General features: G+C 50.2%; 1 protein-coding gene across 1 annotated transcript in view; it reads left to right on the top strand.

Annotated features, from left to right (window-relative positions):
- CPT1A (carnitine palmitoyltransferase 1A) overlaps positions 1 to 20,476 on the top strand; it is a 64,418-nt gene that overhangs the window by 22,340 nt on the left and 21,602 nt on the right. The window contains exons 4-13 of the mRNA XM_029206893.1: positions 2,304 to 2,475; positions 4,360 to 4,461; positions 5,263 to 5,400; positions 6,318 to 6,395; positions 7,739 to 7,846; positions 8,848 to 8,935; positions 9,714 to 9,909; positions 12,337 to 12,525; positions 13,447 to 13,552; positions 18,645 to 18,761. Of these exons, the coding sequence (XP_029062726.1) occupies positions 2,304 to 2,475; positions 4,360 to 4,461; positions 5,263 to 5,400; positions 6,318 to 6,395; positions 7,739 to 7,846; positions 8,848 to 8,935; positions 9,714 to 9,909; positions 12,337 to 12,525; positions 13,447 to 13,552; positions 18,645 to 18,761 (1,294 nt within the window). The remainder of the gene's footprint in view (positions 1 to 2,303; positions 2,476 to 4,359; positions 4,462 to 5,262; positions 5,401 to 6,317; positions 6,396 to 7,738; positions 7,847 to 8,847; positions 8,936 to 9,713; positions 9,910 to 12,336; positions 12,526 to 13,446; positions 13,553 to 18,644; positions 18,762 to 20,476) is intronic.

Here is a 20,476-nt window from a genome sequence, read left to right as displayed (position 1 = left end):
GTTGCAGCTTCCCTGAATGCAGGTGTACGTCGTGCTCTGTGTAAGCCCATCCCCTGCAGCCTCGGAAGGGGCATGCCCTTTAACAGAAAGCTGTTAAAGCTGGTGCTTGCTGTCAAAGTGCCTGTATGCATATATATTAAAAATGCTGGGGGACTTCCCTGGTGGTGCAGTGGTTAAGAATCCGCCTGGCAATGCAGGGGACACGGGTTCAAGCCCTGGTCCGGGAAGATCCCACATGCTGCGGAGCAACTAAGCCCGTGCGCCACAACTGCTGAAGCCCGTGTGCCTAGAGCCCACGCTCCGCAACAAAGAGTAGCCCCCGCTCGCCACAACTAGAGAAAGCCTGCATGTAGTAACAAAGACCCAACACAGCCGAAAAATAATTTTAAAAAATGCTGAACACATCATTTGTTAATGTAAAAATACTACTTGATTTTTGTGAATCAAGTGGGTGTGTCTTTTCCAAGTTCAGTGACATAGGACTTAGAAATCTAAAGCATAGATTGTCTGAAAGACAGGTTCTTAAATCCAAATTTGCTTGTAGATTAGACCATCAGAAAAGAAGGTAGAGGTTTAAAGTAGAGACTACAGTTAAACTTGAATGCAAGAATTGACAGGTTATAGAAAGATACGTTTTGAAGCAGACGTTTTGCCAATATTTTACTTTTCGTTTCTGTGTTACTGAAGTAAGAGAAGATGCTTAATTGGTGATTTCCAAATATTGGCGAAACCTTTAGGTTAAGGATATGATTGACGTAAAACATTGTATTAGTTTTTAGGTGTATAACATAATGATTTGATATATGTATATATTGCAAAATAATTACCAAAGTTTTGTTAACATCCATCACCAAATATAGTTACAAATCGAAAATGTCTTTTAGATTTCATGTATAACTGAGATTGTCCAGTATGTGTCTTTCTTTTTTCAACATTTTTTAAAAAATTGAAGTACAGTTAAGATATGATATTGTGTTAGTTTCTGGTGTACAGCACAGTGATTCAGGAATATATACATGTATATATTATAGTTTTCTGTATCTGTGAGTCTGTTTCTGTTTCATTAAAAAGCTCATTTGTGTCATATTTTAGATTCCACATTTAAGTGATATCATATGGTATTTGTCTTTCTCTGTCTGACTTATTTCACTTGGTATAATGCCCTCAAGGTCCATCCATGTTGTCACAATGGCAGGATTTTCTGCTTTTCTTCCTAGCTAAATAATATTCCATTGTATTGATACATACCTACCACCTCTTCTTTATCCATTCGTTTGTCCGTGGACACTTAGGTTTCCATATCTTGGCTGTTGTAAATAGTGCTGTTGTGAACATGGGGTGATTTCATTTTCTTCAGATAAAAGCCCAGAAGTGAAATTGTTGGATCATATGGTAGTTCTATTTTTAACTTTTTTTTTGAGGAACGTCTATACTGTTTTCCACAGTGGCTGCATCAATTTACATTCCCACCAACAGTGCGTAAGGGTTCCCCTTTCTCCGCAGCCTCGCCAGCATTTGTTATTTAAATTATTTTTATTTTGAAAATATACTGTGGTTTCCAAAACAACTAAAACTACAGCCCACAAAGGTGAATGAGTGGCTCCATTTCTTCTCATTTTTGAAGTCCCATCTTTACCAGATAATATATTCCTCTCCTTAGCAAACGAAAACATTTTCTCTGTCAGTTTTCGATTTTAAATGATCATTTTACGTCATCAGTGTCTACGTGTATTCGTGGTAAGTGTTCCTACCCAGATCGAAAACAAGCTCTTTTGATCTAAATAGTTGAAGTAATAGCTGTGCCAGTTGATCTGCGTTTCTTATGCATCCTGGTGAAATCCCAAGGTGTGTTTAAGGAAAAAGTGTCATGAGTAGCAGGAAGGGAAGGTGCAGGATCGCTGCCGGCTCCCAGCCCAGGAGAAAGCAGGTCAGCCTGGGTCTGAGCTCTCATCGTGGACGGGCTGCCGCCTCCGCCATAATCTCCGTCCTCATTCCCGGGCCTGGAGGAAGTTGTCCACATGCTCCCCAGTGTGCAGTTAGCCTTGGTTTGTTTCGAGGACCAGCAAAGCAGGTGCGGCTGGTTTATCTCAAATCCAGGAGGAAGATGGCTGAGTCTTTTGAGAGTTGGCTTAACACGGGTTGTCGTCTCCCTGATAAGGCCTGGCTCCAGTTGGGGTCTGTGGCCTCAGCTGTGTCCACAGGAGACCACCCACCTTGTAGCACATGGCGCCTCTCAGCGCCATTGCCCGTGGCCTCCTTTCCGCGTGGACGAACCTGTGGCTTACCTGGTCTTGTCTCGGCAGTGGCTACATGTCCAGCCAGACGAAGAAGGTGGTCAGCGGCGTCCTCTTCGGCACGGGCCTGTGGGTGGCCCTCATCATCGCCATGCGCTACTCCCTGAAGGTGCTGCTGTCCTACCACGGCTGGATGTTCGCCCAGCACGGCAAGATAAGCCGCGCCACCAAGATCTGGATGGTAATGCAAACTCACGCCAGTGCACAACTGGTGGATGTTTCTAAACCGCTCTCTCGAGGTATGCCTGACACCTGCGACGCCGTAGCTCTGTCACAGCCTGATGTGTTCAGAGATAAGTGTGCACTTGTGACGCCTTCATCACTGCCAAGACCACAGATTTACCCACTCTCCAGAAGTTTCCTCGGGCCCCACTTAGGCCTCTTGCCTTTGGCCGTAAGAGCATTTAACATGAGATCTGCCCTCTTAGCACATTTGGAAGAGTCCAGCACAGGAGTGTTGGTTCCAGGCCCGATGCCTTAGGGTAGGTCTCCAGGACGTACTTATTTCTTGGAACTGAAACCTTGTCCCTTTTAACCATCCCGCAGCCCCGTGTCCCCCAGCCCCCAGCAGCCCCCATCCCTCCTTGCTGCTTCCATGGTTCCGCAGACCTGTGAGACCACGCAGGATGTGTCCTTCTGTGCCTGGCCCATCCGTCAGCTCCACATCTGGTGTGGGAGGCTTTTACTTCTGAAAGGAAGGTCCCCGCTGGGCCTTTTCCCCTGGGTGACTTTTTTTTTTAAATTAATTTTTGTTGGGGTGTAGTTGATTTACAAGGTTGCGTTAGTTTCAGGTGTACAGCACAGTGAGTCAGCTATACATATACATATATCCATTATACATATATCCATTCTTTTGTAGACTCTTTCCCGTATAGGTCATCACAGAGTGTTGACTAGAGTTCCCTGTGCTCTACAGTCCCCTTGGTGACTTGAGCGTTGCCCTGTAAGTGCCAGAGAGCTCTGATTCAACGTGCCTCATTGTTTGGGCCAGACACTCTTTTTCTCTAACGATCTTAGTGTGTTCTGAACATCTGGTATTAATGTCTGCTGGGTTTCTCATCCATGTCACCCATCAAATAAAAGTGCCATCCGTCCGCTTCTTTGTAGCTTTTCTAACCTTAGCCGACCAGTTGACTGGGACTCGCTGACTCACCCTTAGCTTCTAGTACCTTCCATCAGCTCACCTCAGCCCTTAGTCCGCCTGTCACTTACCGGCCATGTGCATGGAGGTTTGTCCCGTGATGGGTTCATCGGTGGCTGAATGCTATCCCCTGGGGCTCCTTGTGAAAGGAGCAGGCACCCTCGTGCCCAAGCCCACCATACACCCTGAGCTTCACTCTTTCCCGAACCGACTTCCTGCTGTTGCTTGGACATAAGATTTCTGATTTCCAGAGAAGTAGAATTCAACTCCCAGGAGAGATTCTGAGATGGTTTCCACACTTTACAGAGCAAGGTAAATGACCTTCCCCAGGGTGGCCTTCATGGCTGGTGTCCAGGTGAGTCCCACCTGCTCTTCAACATCAAGAATCACCCCCCTGTCCACACACACACTGTGAGCCCTAGAAGTTCCTTTGAAGTCTGGTCTGCATGAGATGACCAGTCATCACAGCAAGTTTAGATCATTCCAGACTATAGCAGGCAAGTATGTGCCATCCACCAGGCTTGATACTGACCGAAGGGGCTGCACTTGGCTCCAGGTCCAGGTCCCTCTCCCAGCCCCGGGAGCCAATCCCGAAACCGAGGGCCTTGCAGAAGTAGGTGGGTGGAACTTACCCGCCATGCAGAAGTGCAGTCAGACCCAGTGTCAGGATGCCCGGGAACAGCACCGCCTGGACGGGGCAGGACGTCTCAGGCATCTGTCAGACGTAGGGTTTCATTCACCCTGGGTCTTATTTGGGGTTACTTGTTTGCTGAGGCCTGCAAGTGTAGGGGCAGAAAATGGACTAGAGGAAATGAACCAGCACAGAAAATCAGTCCGCGGTCGGCAAGTTGTATATCCTGGAGAGCTGGTTTCGGACCTCTGACAGAGCTCGTCTTTGAGAATGTACCTTTTTTTTTTTTTAAGGGTATGGTCAAGATCTTTTCAGGCCGCAAACCTATGTTGTACAGCTTCCAGACGTCTCTGCCACGCCTGCCGGTGCCAGCCGTCCAGGATACCGTCAACAGGGTAGGTGCGGCTTCACACGTCCCCAGAACGCCCGCTCTGAAACGTTAAGGTCTGTGACTCGATGGGACTTCCCTGGCGGTCCAGTGGTTAGGCCTCTGTGCTCCCAATGCAGGGGGCACGGGCTGGATCCCTGGTTGGGGAACTAAGATCCTGCGTGCCCCACGGCATAGCTGGAAAAAAAAAAAAATCTCATGGCAAACTCAGGGCCTAGCAGCAGTTTCGTGTCCCGTAAGTTCGCTTATGCACGTGGTAGACGCTGTTGAGTGCTGTGAGCTGCTACCTGCCTGCTCTTACCTGCAAGGGCCAGAGCAGATCAACGTGGGGACCCCGAAAATTCTGAACTGGAGGCCTGGCCTTGACCTGGTGGCGTGACCTTCTCCGTCCCTATCATTCTGGCTCCTTTCCCGTCCTGGTGTCCTGAACACCAGCCTTTGGTCCTACCCTTGGCTCTCAGGGCCTCCCCACCCATCTCACTGGCACCTGTGAAGGTGCTTAGGTGAGAATAGAGCTCTTATTAAGGACCAGATGACGGAGAAAAAAATACACATTGAAAGTTCCTTGTCGATCAAACCTCGATCTTGTCAGTCTAGAATCCACTTTGATGATTTTTGTGGTGATTCAAGATCTGGGAGCTTGTATGCCAGTAAAGGACAAAAAAGTTTACTTGTTGAGTTATCACTGACCTAAAACATCCTTTAGTATTGGAGTTAGCTACCTTGTGTGAAGACCTGCCTTTTTCTAAGGCACGAGGAAGGAAACCATCTGTTTTAACTAGGCTTATGTGTTTTCCATCAACCCCAGTACCTGGAATCTGTGAAGCCTCTTATGAAGGAAGGAGACTTTACACGGATGACAGCTCTGGCACAAGATTTTGCTATCAATCTCGGGCCGAGATTGCAGTGGTATTTGAAGCTGAAGTCCTGGTGGGCTACCAATTATGTGAGTATACATACACGCTATTTTTCTTGGTGGAATTTTCTGTAGGAGCATATAATCTGTTCCATGAGCCAGCTAGCTTCCCTGCGCATGGCGGGCGGGAGGAGACATTGGCTGATGAAATGAGGCCGGGGGGGGGGGGGGGGGGGAGGTTTTGGGGAAGGGCTAGCTTGGAGGAGAAGGTGTGACCCAGACACACCCGGTGGGTGGGACTGCAAGCGGGTGGTGGCTGGAGAAAACCCGCCAGAGGCCACGGTGGGTGGGGCAGGTCACTTTCGAGTTTGATCCTGCGCTGGTTACATGGGCGTGTTGAGTTTGTAAACATTTTCACATGTACGCTTAGGTTCTTAGATGCGCACTGTTCTGTATGTGTATGTACTTTACAAAGTGAGGGAATCGTGATCCTTGGGTCCTGGAGGTTGTGGATGTGGTTAGGACGAGGTTGCTGGCCTTCTAGGGGACGTCGGGAGGACAGCACACATGGACCCTGTGTGGCTCTGAAAGGGAACCGAGCACGGCTGAGTCAGTGGCTGCCTTGGGGAGGCTTGGCAGCAGAAGGCGAGAAGCAGTCTGTGGGGCGGTTTGGGGTGTTGTTGATGGTCAAGAAATGTTAGCAGTCCGACATTTATCCCTTCTTTTCCATTTGGTCTTTTTTTTTTTTTTTTAACCCTCTATAAAATGAAGGTGATCTACCTTCTAGCTATGTCTTGACTCAAATAAAACCGCTTTCCAGTTCCTTCCCACTGTTCTGCATTCCATCTAGTTAGGGCTGTCTTGGCCCCCAAGAGAGGGAGAAATGATGTCAAACGTACATGACAAAGCACGAAATGCACCCTCGCTGAGCCCCCCCCGCACCCCGCCTCCGCCCTGGGCAGCCTGGTTAAGCCTGTCGGTTGGTCTCTCCTGTGTGCACCTGACAGGTGAGTGACTGGTGGGAGGAGTACATCTACCTCCGAGGACGAGGGCCACTGATGGTGAACAGCAATTACTACGCGATGGTGAGTCCCGAGCGGTGTCTGATGGAGACCACGCACCAGGGTGGCCTCTTCCCGGCCCTGTGGGCTGCCTGGGGACGCTGTGGGTTTCCCCGTGCTCCTCTGGCCCTGCCGTCCCCGTCCGAGGCCTCACGCCCCTAGCAGGGAGCCCAGGACCTGCTTTGCACACTGGAGAGCCTCGTGGATGTCCTTTTGGAATTGCCAGGCAGCTCAAGGCACCCACCAATTTGCTACAGAGAAATTCGGATCGCACAGGTGCTCTCGTGGCAACTGACTTTCCTCGTGGCAGCGAACCTCTCCCTCTTCTCCTTCCCTCTGTTTTCCTGACGGAGCCTGCGTAGCGGTGAACGATCGCATCCCTGCCCACCCCGAAAAGCTCAGGGTCTGTGGGTCGGCTGAGAGTTTGCCCGCACGCTGAGCTTTGTTCTTCTGGGCCCTGGGACGCCAGGGGCGCTGCACTGAGTGTCATTTTCACATCTCCTCGGTCTTTCTTGCCTTTTGAGACATAGGTGGTCTGCAGAGCACACCCTGTTATCTTGTTAGAAGCACCTCATTGGGGTCTAATAACTGGCCTTAAATAACTGGTGAATCTGTCTTTCCCTTTCTTTCTGCTCTTTGCTTCCTTTGAGTTTTTCCACCTTCTTCTATGTTTGCTTTTTCCGTTTTTCTCCTTTAAAATTTCTACTGTTTAAAACAATTTTTTTTTCCATTGGAAACAATCGCAAACTTAGAGAAAAATTGTTGGTGTGGCCCAGAAGACTACTTTTTGAGAGTGAGCTGTCCACCTGGTGCCCTTTTGTTCCTGAAGACTTTGGTGCCTATTTCCCACGTAATCAGGGGCAGCCCTGCACATAGGTTCTCTCAAAATATAGCTGAGACAAGCATCCCTTGGACTTGAAAAATGTAGACACTTAGAAACGTGTCCCCACATTTAGAAAGTTGTAAGCACTGCTCTATATAAAAGGTTATTTTAACCTTTGGTTCCTTCTCATTCAGAAAACTTCCTAATTATCTCATTGCTCCTTTTAATATCTGCTTTCCTTTTTATGCATTCTATGAGGATAATTGGGGTGAAACGCTGTTATCTTTTTTTTTTTAGGCTTGAGTTATATTTATTTACAATTCACTTTTAAAATATACCGTTACCTTTCCTAGCCCAAGAATTATTTGGGGGCTTGAAACGTGAGCACAATAAAACTGAAAAAGTGTAGAAAATGAAAATGATTTCTTTTCCAGCAGGGCAGATGTCATTAACACACGTATAGAAATATTTTAACTGTGTGTTGAAGTTCGCCTGTCTTTTCCTATGAACATTCTCCCTGCTATCGTGTGTTTTCTTGTATCAGGATTTGCTGTACATCACGCCGACTCACATTCAGGCAGCGAGAGCAGGCAACGGTATCCATGCCATCCTGCTTTACAGACGCAAACTGGACCGGGAGGAAATCAAACCGGTACAGAAACAAACTGCTTTTTAAAAAATTCTTTTCGAGCAGCTTTATCAAGGTGTAACTGACGTACTGCACACGTTTGAAGCATCCGGTTTGATAAGTTCTGATATACTGATGTATATCTCTGTACTCGTGAAACCATCGCCATAGTCGAGTTAGTGAACCGCCCCCAAGAGTTCGCTGGTGTCCCTTTCCACTGCCCCCACCATCGCCCTGACCTGCTTTCTGTCACTCTAGGTTAGCTTTGCATCTTCTAAAACTTGTGAATGGAATTTTACAACATGCATTTTTTTTTTTTTTGGTCTAGCCTCTTCCACTCAGCATAATTACTTAGAGATTTAATTCTCCTCTGTATCCTAAATGGATATATGTTTGATGTATTTTAGTTCTGCAGTCTGTCCTACGAAGAAACCCTCACTTGCTTGTGAAGGAAATAATATAGCTGTCTAGCTACTCACGAGGAGGCATTTTTTCTTTCTTTTTCTTTTTTTAAAATTTTTATTAGAGTTGATTTACAGTGTTATGTTAGTTTCAGGCGTACAGCAAATTGAATCAGTTATGCATATACATATATCCACTCTTTTTTAGCTTCTTTTCCCATGTAGGCCATTACAGGGTTGAGTAGAGTTCCCCGTGCTATACAGCAGGTCCTTATTAGTTATCTGTTTATATACAGTAGCGTGTATTTGTCAATCCCAATCTCCCAATTTATCCCTCCCCCCCGCCGGCATTTTTTTTTTCTTAAATACCCCTTTGGTTTAAGTGTCAGTTTATAAATGACCCTTTAGGGTGTGTTATTTAGGAATAAGAAGCAGGATGTTGTACGTTGGCCTGGTTCTGCAGACTCCAGAGCAGCACGGTGTCCCAGGGAGCCACCATTCTTTATAGTGTTTGGAAAAGATGAAGTCCAGCCACGCTATGTGCACAGAAAAGAAATCCAGCATTTAAATGTGTGGACTGGGTTTGCTCCTCGGATTTTTGTTTGAAACGTGCTTCTATTACAGATTTTTCTTTTGGGATCTACAGTTCCGCTCTGCTCCGCCCAGTGGGAGCGAATGTTTAATACTTCTCGGATCCCAGGAGAGGAAACAGGTGCGTGACCTGCTCGGGGTTCCTTTGGGAATCAGAACGTTCCATCCGTATGCTCAGGAGTTGTTGGAGGAGACCACACTGATGAGCGCTGACCTTCTAAGATTTCAGAGATTTCAGGCCCGTCAACCTTCCTTCTGTTGAATTTCCTTTGTCTTTCTGAGGCCTGGACGGTTAACTGATTTTCAGACCTCAGTTTCTCTTCGGTTGAAGGCTGTCTTACGGTGGAGTTTTTTCTAGGTTGGGTTAGGAATATTCCTATTTCTTCATCTGGATCTTTCAGGGGCGTTTTGCTCTGGCTCCCACGCAGGGCTTATGGTGGAAAGCGCCCTGGATCGTGCTCAGGGAAACCAGATTTGTGGTTCAGCAGCTCATTTCCGGCAGCCTGACCTGGGACACATGACCCCCCTCCTTTCCCACTGCCCAGCGTAGGGGGGCCACATCTGTCCCAGCCGGGACACCTTCAAGAATGTAAGGGAGAGACAATGGCACCGCCTGGGTCCATCCCAGGCCCGCCAGGGCTCAGGCTTAGCGAGGGTTGCGTCCTTTGCTCCAGGGGACACGTCCAGTGAGCGGCCGAGCAGAGCTTAGCACTCAGGCCTGTCTGATCCCAAAGCTCTCGATTCGGGTGCTCTCCCAAGTCCTCTGCAGACCTTTGGGAAGTGGACTCGTGAGCTGAGCGGAGTGATGCGGGGAGAAGAATTGGTGCTGTCACGGGTGGTCTTCTCCCCTCCCCTAACCGGGTGCCTCCGGATTCTGTCTCCCCCCACCCCCTCCCCAGACACCCTCCAGCACCTCAGGGACAGCAGGCACATCGTCGTGTTCCACAAAGGCCGCTACTTCAAGGTCTGGCTCTACCACGACGGCCGGCTGTTGAAGCCCCGCGAGATCGAACAGCAGATGCAGAGGATCCTGGATGACCCGTCGGAGCCCCAGGCTGGCGAGGCGAAGCTGGCGGCCCTCACGGCGGGAGACAGGTGTGCAGCCCCTCCGTGATGCCGTTGTGTCTGGGGGCCATCGGGGGCGGGTGCCCCGAGTGCTGTCCTCACCCAGGGTCCCATCTGGCAGGGAGGTGTGTCCACTACCTGCAGTGCTTGGCTTGGCTTTGTCCCCCGGGAGCGGGCTCTGCCCCCACCCTCAGGTCCCCTTGGGCATCTCCGTGGGACAGGCAGGTGTGCACGTGCACGGGTCCCAGGGCACGTGACACAAGGAAGGAGGTAGGCGTCTTCCCCGGGCTGCGGCATATTTAATCTAGAAACAGACATGTTTAACCAGGGCCTCTGTGTTAGGGTTAACTTCCTGCCTCGTCTGAAGCTTGAGGACCTGGCTTGTGCAACCTCGGCTCTGATACCTTTGGGGCTGGATAAGTCTGTTTTAGGTGGCGGAGGGGAGCCCTGTCCTGTGCACCGTAGGGCACTAAGCAGCATCCCTGGCCTCTCCCACCGGATGCCAGTAGCAACCCCCAGCGTGGCAAGCAAATCTGTCTTCAGGCTTTGCCCAGGGCCGCTGGGGGCAGTACGGTCCCTGGTTGAGGACCCCTGAGGTCAGCAGTGCGGCCACCGCTAGGGCAGCACCAGGAGTACGGCGGTGAGTGACCAACCTGTGGAGAAGAGGAAGATGCCCGGGCGAGGGCGCACAGAGGCCGGCAGTGAGCCGTGGGGACCGACAGGCCGCAGAGGCATCCGGGGAGCAGGTGCTGGGAGCCGTGGAGGGGGTCGGGGCGCCGGAACTCCGGGTGGGATGGGTCCCGTGTGCCCGGCTGCACTTGGGCTTGATTCTGTGATGGGCTGCTGTTAAAGGGACCGTGTTAGGCTGGCGTGACCTGAGCAGACTTGGGCGATCATTCTGGTCCAGGGGCTCCTGGAAGCAAGATCCTCGCTGCTTGAGGACCAGAAACAGGCAGTGTTAGTAGGAAGGCAGGCTCAGTCCGAGAAGCTGGAGTGGTTGGCCATCTCTGGGGGGCAGAGACTCAGCTGGAACAGAGGGGCCGTGTGTCCTGGGGAATGAGCCCTGGGTCCCCAGTGCTGATTGAGTGTCATTGGGGCACCCAGTTGGGCAGAGGTGGGGCGGGGCGGGATGCAGGCTCAGTGAGCTCCACCCTGAGGCCCACCCGTGGGGCATCGCCCATCTCATCTGCCTGAGCGCCGACGCTGTCCCCAAGCACTGAGGAGAGTGGTTGAGGCTGAGCCTGTGATGGGACCCGTTGTGTTTATGGGCGTTTTGGCCCCATGGGCGGCCTCAGCTGAGCACTCGGTGCGCGGGGAGAAGAGGGTGGGAGACAGAGGCCAAGTGGCCCTGACGTGGAAGGGTGGGCGGGGGCCTGAGTGGGGGGGCCCAGGAGCCATCCGGGGAAGCCACGGCTGGGGTGGCTCTCAAGAAGCGGGTGTCCCGTTAGCACTGTGTACCCCACGTAGGGCGGGACGGAAAAGGATCCCTGAATTCCGCTCCCGGGGCGCCCCTTATCACGGGGGTGTCGTGGGGTGTTTGTAGCATGGACGCGTGCACGTGGGGCAGGCTGGCCTGGGTAGGAACCCAACCTGCCACGAAGGAGCTGTGACTTCACCTCTGTGCCTCAGTTTCTTCATCTGAAAAACGGGACAGTGGTGTCAGGGCCCGTGAGCTCGTCCCAGCACCAGGGAAGTGCTCTTGGCACTCGCTGTGGCTTCCGTGGGGTGGTTCCGTGGAGGGGGGCTGGGCGCGGGGCTGGGAAGGATGTGAGAGGGGCCCTGCCTGCCTGTGGGTCCGCTGCCCTGGACGGCGGAGCTTGGGGCCCGTCTGGATTCTTGTCCTTCACTCGGCATTTACGGACAAGGTTCCATGCCTACGACTGCTCTGGAGCAGATACAAGGAGAAGGCAAGGCCCCTGCCCGCAAACGAAGCAGCGCAGCCGGCAGGCAGGTGGGGGCCTGCAGATGCAGAAAGTCGCAAACGTGTAGTTTTCCTTAAACCCCTACAACACGGGAAACTGAAAACCATTGTCGTTTCAAACATCCCACATAAAGAGATGTCACCAAACTGCTGCAGGTTTTTTTATATGTTTCTTTTTCATTTATTTCATTTTTGGCTGCAATGGGTCTTCGTTGCTGCGCAAGGACTTTCTCTAGTTGCGGCAAGCGGGGGCTGCTCTTTGTTGCGGTGCGCGGGCTCTAGGCGCGCGGGCTTCTGTAGTTGTGGCACGCGGGCTTCAGTAGTTGCGGCTCATGGGCTCAGTAGTTGTGGCACATGGGCCCTAGAGCGCAGGCTCAGTTGTTGTGGCGCACGGGCTTAGTTGCTCCGCGGCATGGGGGACCTTCCCAGACCAGGGCTCAAACCCGTGTCCCCTGCATTGCCAGGCGGATTCTTAACCACTGCGCCACCAGGGAAGTCCCTGCTGCAGGTTTAATTGTATTTAATCCTCACTACAGAGTCCCCTGGGCCAGGTGTCGCCAGGCCTATTTTGGACATGGGAAGAACAAGCAGTCTCTGGATGCAGTGGAAAAAGCCGCGTTCTTCGTGACATTGGACGAAACAGAACAAGGGTATAGGGAGGAAGACCCGGTTACGTCGATGGATAGCTACGCCAAGTCTCTGCTGCACGGCAGGTGTTTCGACAGGTATCATGCTTACCTTCTGAAACACAATGGTTTGCCTGTGGACTTGGAAGAAATGTTACATGTGGCTGACACCCAGCCGCAAGTATGTATCTACGCTCTTAAGGAATAAAGCTAGCGTGAAAATATGACTGGTAACTCTCTTCTTTCCACCAAAACTGTTACACACACACAGCTTAAGCAGCAGCTTTGAGGTCCTTCCCCTCCCTGTGCACGACACCTCCACTTGGAGTTGCTCGTGAGGAGTGGCTGTGGGTCACCTGGAACCAGGTGGGGGAAGGTGGTACCCGGGGCCTGACCTGGTTGTCGGCTCTGGCTTTGCTCACCGAACGTGTGATTGTGGTGAGGCTCTTCCACCTCCTGGAGGCTCCTTTGCCTTGTCTGTAAAGTGAGGTCCTGCCTGCCCATCAGGTTGGGGGTGAGGATTGGCTGGGGTGGGGGAGGGGTGCGGCAGGCACAGTTGGTCTTCTGTATCCACAGATTCAGCTAACTACAGACCGTGGACCGTTGTTTAAGAGCCTCGGTTGTGGAGCCTGCGGATACGGAGGGCCAACTGTGTGGGGCTGGAGCATCCTCAGGTTTTTGGTACCGGCAGCAGCTCCTATGACCAACCCCCCGGCAGATACCGAGGGACGACTTTGCAGCCTCCTACTTCTCCGCAGTTGCCTTGTGCATCCTTTTTTGTTACAATGATACGCCCTGTTCTCCTGCTGTCCAGTACCTGAATGCATATCTCTGCGTCGGGAGCAGGGGAGAAATGAACGACTTAGGGTCTTATGTGCTTTTATTGTCATCTGCGGAGACCCGTTCACCCCTGCGGGTGCCAAGTCAGCGAGCCCATCCAGAGGAAAACAAATACATCGTTTGGGTTTATTTTTGTCTTTGTAAACATGTAAGTCACATAAACATTTTTGTTTCGTGTAGGTGGTTTGATAAATCGATCACATTTGTCATCTTCAAAAACGGCAAGATGGGCATAAACGCGGAGCACTCCTGGGCCGACGCCCCCATCATTGGTCACCTTTGGGAGGTGAGTGTCTGCAGGTGTAACCTGAGCGTGGAAATTGCTGTTGGAATTTGTGAATTTAACTGAATTTAACTTCATAGTATCTGTCTGGTTACAATAAGTGTTTTCAGCAGGTGTCGGCACCGAATGTAAAGTTAAATCAGTAACGGAAGCCATTTCTGTCTTCGTTCCCTACGGCTGAGGTTCCTTAAATGGAAACATTTAATGTGATGGAGCTAAAATAGTGAGATGGCCTCGGCTCCAACGCAGTGACATCAGGGTGGAACTGAAGCTCAGTTATTTTGAAATAAACCACCCCTTCTTTGCTGTGTTTTCTAGATTTTCCTATCTGCCAAGCGTTAGGCCAAATAAAGGCAAGGATATTAAAAATCTTGGTTTATAAAAATGCAGCGTGCCTTTTACCACTTCACTTAATTCTTAGAATTACCAAGTTCTAAGAAAACCCACCAAATCCCTGTCATCCTCTCCCTCCACCTAATATTTTATTTTTATTCTTTTGGCTGTGCCGTGCGGCATGTGGGATCTTAGTTCCCTGACCAGGGATCGAATCCGTGCCCCCTGCAGTGGAAGCGTGGAGTCTTAACCACTGGACCACCAGGGAAGTCCCCCACCTAACATTTTAAAATACAGTGCGGGGCTTCCCTGGTGGCGCAGTGGTTGGGAGTCCGCCTGCCGATGCAGGGGACATGGGTTCGTGCCCCGGTCTGGGAGGATCCCGCATGCCGCGGGGCGGCTGGGCCCGTGAGCCATGGCCACTGAGCCTGCGCGTCCGGAGCCTGTGCTCCGCAACGGGAGAGGCCACAGCAGTGAGAGGCCTGTGTACCGCAAAAAAAAAATAAAATAAGATAAAATACAGTGCATATTGGCCCTGCCACTTTTAAACTGTTTTAAAATTCATTTGTCTCTGAGCTGTTTGATCTGTGTCATGTTTGGCATGAAAAGCTGAGTGAAGGTTTTGTTTTCTGAATTTGCCTGTCAGGTTCTTTTGTAAGGAAATTGCTAAATTCCAGGCCTGCCAACAGTGGACTTGACAGAGAAAGACAAGTACTATACGATATCATTTATATGTGGAATCTAAAAAATAATACACATGAATCTATATACAAAACAGAAACAGAGAATTCCCTGGCGGTCCAGTGGTTAGGACTCTGTGCTCTCACTGCTGAGGGCCCGGGTTCAGTTCCTGGTCAGGGAACCCGAACAAACTTTTTGGCCAATCCAATAGATAAACAACAAGGATTTACTGTATAACACAGAGAACTATATTCAATATCTTGAAATAACCTATAATCTGAAAATATATACACAAGATGGAATAATTTTGCTGTACACCTGAAACTGACATAATATTGGGAATCAACTCTACTTCAATTAAAAAAAAAAAAAACAAGGGACTTCCCTGGTGGTCCAGTGGCTAAGACTCCACACTCCCAATGCAGGGGGCCCAGATTCGATCCCTGGTCGGGGAACTAGATCCCGCATGCCGCAACTAAAGATCCCGCATGCCACAACTAAGACCCACGCAACCTAAATAAACATTAAAATAAATTGCGTGTCTTTAAAAATAAATAAATACAACAACAACAAAAAAAAACAGTGGACTCGACTCAAATTGTGTATCATCCCATTTGACCAGACTTGAGGTGACTTTGTTGAAGAGATAAGCCCCTTTGAGAGTCACAGTGAACACAGTATTTCTGCAGTCTTTATGTTGCTGCTGCCCTAATAAATGGAGTGGAACACAGTGACTCACTGTCACTGCCCATGTGGGAGACACACGCCCATGACCGTGACCGCAGGCCGATCACCTCACTATCCTGCCCAGGGCGTAGAGCCCGGGTCTTGTCCCTGAAATCAGATCGTGTAGTGCACTTGTGATGACATCCACAGGGGAGCTCCTGCTGGGTCTTTTCCACTTTACCTGACTGTCTTCCCTGTGGTTAGGGTCTCAGCCAAACCTAACCTGCCGTTCCTTCAACCAGGGGAGGTTTTCTATGTGGGCAAACCTTTAAAAAGGGGAAAAAAAATGCTCCAGTCTAAGAAAACAGCAGCGTGGTCCTAAGACATTTATCCGTGATAAGAACAACCAGGTATCCATAAGGCTCATCACCACCCTGGTCTTTGCTTCTGCCGACAAAGGCTTAGAGACCCTTTCAGCTGCAAATCAAGCAAAGATCAGACCCCCTTCGGCACCACTGGGCACCACAACAAGACCTTTTAAGTCTGTTTGCACAGGATAATGACCTAGGTCCGTTACACCCTGTTCCAAGGACTCTCCCAGTAATAAGTGCATAAGAGCTGTTCTTTGGTAAACGGGAAAAGGCTCTGAATCCTAGGCAGTCTGGACTACGTAGGGTACATTTACCAAACCGAGAAATCTACTGGATGCTGACAAGGCCAGGCTTATTTTTTCAGTACTCTGGATACGATAAGGTAAAGGGATTTAGTCTCAGACCAGGGTGACCAGTTGGAAGTGGTGGTGTTTAACTGTTAACTGCCCAGTAGACAGAATGGCCTGTGACTCCAGGGGTCAGACAGGAGCCCAGTTGCTCCCCGCACAGATGGGAACTGACCCACTGTCTTGTCGTGGAGGCCCACGCCAGAGCCAGTTAAGGGACTGGTACAAGGACGCCACCCATGCCAGCTAAAAACAAATCTGGTCCAAGCTGAATCCTGTTGGCTGTCGGTGTGTTCCTGATGTTTAATTGTGTTGGACTCTTGAGGGGCTCTGACACAGTGCAGACACAGATAGGCTGGGCTCCCTCACCTGCCCAGCCCTGCAGGATGCCGACCGCACATGCACGCGGCCCGGCTCCACGCTCCCCCATCCTGGAACTCCCCTGCCCCCCTCACCATTTGACAGTATCACCATCTGACCTTGGGCTGTTTTTTTAAAATTTTTAAAAATATTTTAAATTTTATTATTTTGGCTGCGCCGGGTCTTAGTTGCAGCACGCGGGAGCTTCGTTGCAGCATGTGGACTTCTTAGTTGCGGCATGCATGCAGGATCTAGTTCCCCCACCAGGGATCAAACTGGGGCCCCCTGCATTGGGAGCACCCACTGGACCACCAGGAAAGTCCCTTGAGTTGTTTTTTGTTTGTTTGTTTTGCTTCCCCCACTGGAATGTAAGCTCCCCAAGTGCAGAGATTCCTTTTTTTAAAATACTTTTGTTACTGTTTTATTGGATGTAATTCACATACCATGAAATTCACCTTCTTAAAGCATACAGTTCAGTGGTTTTTGTACATTACAAGGTGGTTGTCTATCCATCACCACTATCTAATTCCAGGACATTTTTATCACCCCCCCCAAGGAAACTCCCCACCCTCAGCCCCCTCTTGCTGCAGCCCTGGGTAACCACTAAGCTCCTCTCTGTCTCTGTCAGTTTGACTATTCTGGCCATTTCATAGAAACGGGATCACACAGTACGCGGCCTTGTGTGTCTGGCTAATGTTTTCAAGGTTCATCTACATCGTACTGTGAACGGTATTTCATTCCTTTTTATGGCTGAATAGTATTCCTTGGTATGATTAGACCACATTTTGTTTATTCATCACTCAGTGGACATCTGGATTCGTTTTACTTTTTTTTTTTTTTTTTTGCGGTACGCAGTCCTCTCACTGTTGTGGCCTCTCCCGTCGCGGAGCAGAGGCTCTGGACGCACAGGCTCAGTGGCCATGGCTCACGGGCCCAGCCGCTCCGCGGCATGTGGGATCTTCACGGACCGGGGCACGAACCCGTGTCGCCTGCATAGGCAGGCGGACTCTCAGCCACTGTGCCACCAGGGAAGCCCTTTTTGACTACTATAAATAATGCTTCTGTGAACATTAGCATACAAGTTTTATGTGAACATATGTTTTCTTTTTCTTTTCTTCTTTTTTTTTTGCCGCACTGCGTGGCTTGTGGGATCTTAGTTCCCTGGCCAGGGATTGAACCCAGGCCCTCAGCAGTGAGAGCGCAGAGTCCTAACCACTGGACTGCCAGGGAATTCCCTATTTTCATTTCTTTTGAGTACATACCTAGGAGCCGAATTGCTAGGTCATGGCCACCTTTAACCTTTTGTAGAAAGGCAGACATTCTTGTCTGTTTTGTTCACTGTCCTATCACTGGTGCTCAGAAGCATTGCTGACCCATAGTAGGTGCTCTGTAGATACCGTTGAATAAGCTGACTTAGGTTTACCTGCCAGTGAACGGGAAGCATCCACACCTGGGCCCACATCCTGGCCCCCTGAGGAGTGTGAACTGGAACAGACTCTGCACCTCTCTGAGGCTGCTTTTTCATTTATTCAAGCGGGAATGATAGTACTTTACAGGCCAGTGTAAATATTCAGTGGGGTAGCACCCAGAGGGCACTAGCGCACAGCCTGGGACCTCGAAGCAGGCTCTGAGCTGCTTTCTGTGGGTCAGACGCTCTGCTCACATCCTGGCTGTGCTCTTTACCTGTCCAAACGCTGTTGAACCTCTCCAGGTCCATTTTTCTTGCCCCTGAAATGGAGGTAAGAATATCTCATTAGGTGGCTGTGCAGAGGATGTCAGATGCACAGCAGACTGTAAGCAAGTAGTTATGGTTAAGTCTTTTTTTATTTAAATAAATTTATTTATTTATATATTTTTGGCTGGCATTGGGTCTTCGTTGCTGCGCGCGAGCTTTTCTGTAGCTGTGGCGAGAGTGGGGGCTATTCTTCATTGCGGTGCGCAGGCTTCTCATTGCGGTGGCTTCTCTTGTTGCGGAGCACGGGCTCTAGGCATGTGGGCTTCAGTGGTTGTGGCGCGTGGGCTCAGTAGTTGTGGCGCGTGGGCTCAGTAGTTGTGGCTCGTGGGCTTTAGAGCTCAGACTCAGTAGTTGTGGTGCACGGGCTTAGTTGCTCCACGGCATGTGGGATCTTCCCGGACCAGGGCTCGAACCCGTGTCCCCTGCATTGGCAGGCGGATTCTTAACCACTGCGCCACCAGGGAAGCCCTATGGTTAAGTCTTGATGTTATCTCTAGGAATAACGAGGGTTTGTCTACTTTGGTAGGTCAGATAACTTTTATGTAACGCTATTAGCTGTGATGGTCTCTGACTTCACAGATGTATCTTTTTATTTTCGACAGTACGTACTGGCCACGGACAGCTTCCAGCTGGGTTATGCAGAGGATGGACACTGTAAAGGGGACACCAACTCAAACATCCCATACCCCACCCGGCTACAGTGGGACATCCCGCAGGAAGTAAGTCCCAGTGATCAGGCACTTGTTAATTACCTTGGGTGGGAAATGAGTTTAAACTCTAACAGTCGACTTTTCCAGCTGTCCTTCCTAAGTGTTCACGAGGTCAGTTGAAGACCCCCGAGACGGAAATCTGTCTGCCTGGGGGTTTCTTACCGGGACCTCGGAGTTGCTACAGCTCCAGTTGCCTGGGAAGCCCCAGTAAATGTTTCTTCTTTCATTTAAAGCATTTGGCTGAGATTGTCAGTGAAAATTCCAGCTCAAACTTAGCTAGACATCACAATGAAAACGTGAAAACCAAAATCACTTGCTTTGGAGTTGGAATACTCTAAATCACTAATTTGTCATTTTTGTCCCTCTAAGTGTTCTCCAATGCCGTTCGCTCAGTGGAAACCGTTTCCAGAAGGAATTTAAGGGTTGGAAATACCAAATCCTAGCTTACAACCAAGCCAAGCAGGAATTCCTGGGGCCTGTGAAGCGTTTTTCTTTTTTTTTCTTTTTGTGGCCGTGCCGTGCAGCGTGCGGGATCTTGATTCCCCAACCAGGGATTGAACCCGCGCCCCCTGCAGTGGGAACACGGAATCTTAACCACTAGACCGCCAGGGAAGCCCCAAGAAGTCTTTTTTTTTGTGGTACGCGGGCCTCTCACTGCCGTGGCCTCTCCCGTTGCGGAGCACAGGCTCCGGAGGCGCAGGCTCAGTGGCCATGGCTCACGGGCCCAGCCGCTCCGCGGCATGTGGGATCTTCCCAGACCGGGGCACGAACCCGCATCCCCTGCATCGGCAGGCGGACTCTCAACCACTGCGCCACCAGGGAAGCCCCCAAGAAGCCATTTTGATGTGGAAAATATTGCATCCAGTCCTGCAGTCTTGCCCATCTGCACTTTTTTTGTCCAGCCGGCCTCCCTGGGGCTGATGTGTGTTCCTCAGAGAGATGTAACCTCTGCTGAAGTGTGTGGTTGAGGGTCCTTTTAGCTAACCAAGTCACTTACCGTTTATTAAAAGAAATTTTTTTGATGGACTTTATTATTTAAAGCAGTTTCAGGTTCACAGCAAAGTTGAGTGGAAGGTTCAGAGAGTCCCCACGCTCTCTCTGCCCTCACACATCACAACCTCCCCTGCTACCAACGTCCCCTGCCACTTGGTGCGTCTGTTACAGTCGAAGAAGCTGCACTGACAAGTCAGCATCACTAGAGTCCGTAGTTACATCAAGGCTCACTATTTTTTTTCCCTCTGTCCGTGCCGTGTGGCTTGCAGGATCTCAGTTCCTCGAACAGGGATTGAACCCGGGCCCTGGCAGTGAGAGCCCAGAATCCTAGCCACTAGGCCACCAGGAAACTCCCCAGGGTTCACTCTTGGTGTTGTGCATCTGTGGTATGGACAAAGGTGTAATGACATCATAGTATCATACAGAGCAGTGTCACTGCCCTAAAGATCCTTTCCTCTGTCTATTCATCCCTCTCTCCTGCCTCACTCCTGGCAACCAGTGGTCTTTTCACTGTCTCCATCACTTTGCCTTTCCCCGAATTTCGTAACTGGGATCGTACAGTGTGTAGCCATTTCAGATCGGCTTCTTTCACTTAGTGGTAGTCATTTAAGAGTCCTCCATGTGACTTCACGGTTGAGGGCTCGTTCCCATTGTACGACTCGACCACAGTCCCTTTCCTTTTTACTTTATTTTTCTAATTTTTTGGCCACACCACATGACGTGCAGGATCT

The sequence above is a fragment of the Monodon monoceros genome, unplaced genomic scaffold (genome assembly GCF_005190385.1).
Source record: "Monodon monoceros isolate NGI ecotype Baffin Bay Population unplaced genomic scaffold, NGI_Narwhal_1 Super_Scaffold_7, whole genome shotgun sequence".
NCBI classification, from domain to species: domain Eukaryota; kingdom Metazoa; phylum Chordata; class Mammalia; order Artiodactyla; family Monodontidae; genus Monodon; species Monodon monoceros.
The sequence above is the reverse complement of the archived record's forward strand: the minus strand, read 5'-3'. Positions and strand labels throughout refer to the sequence as shown.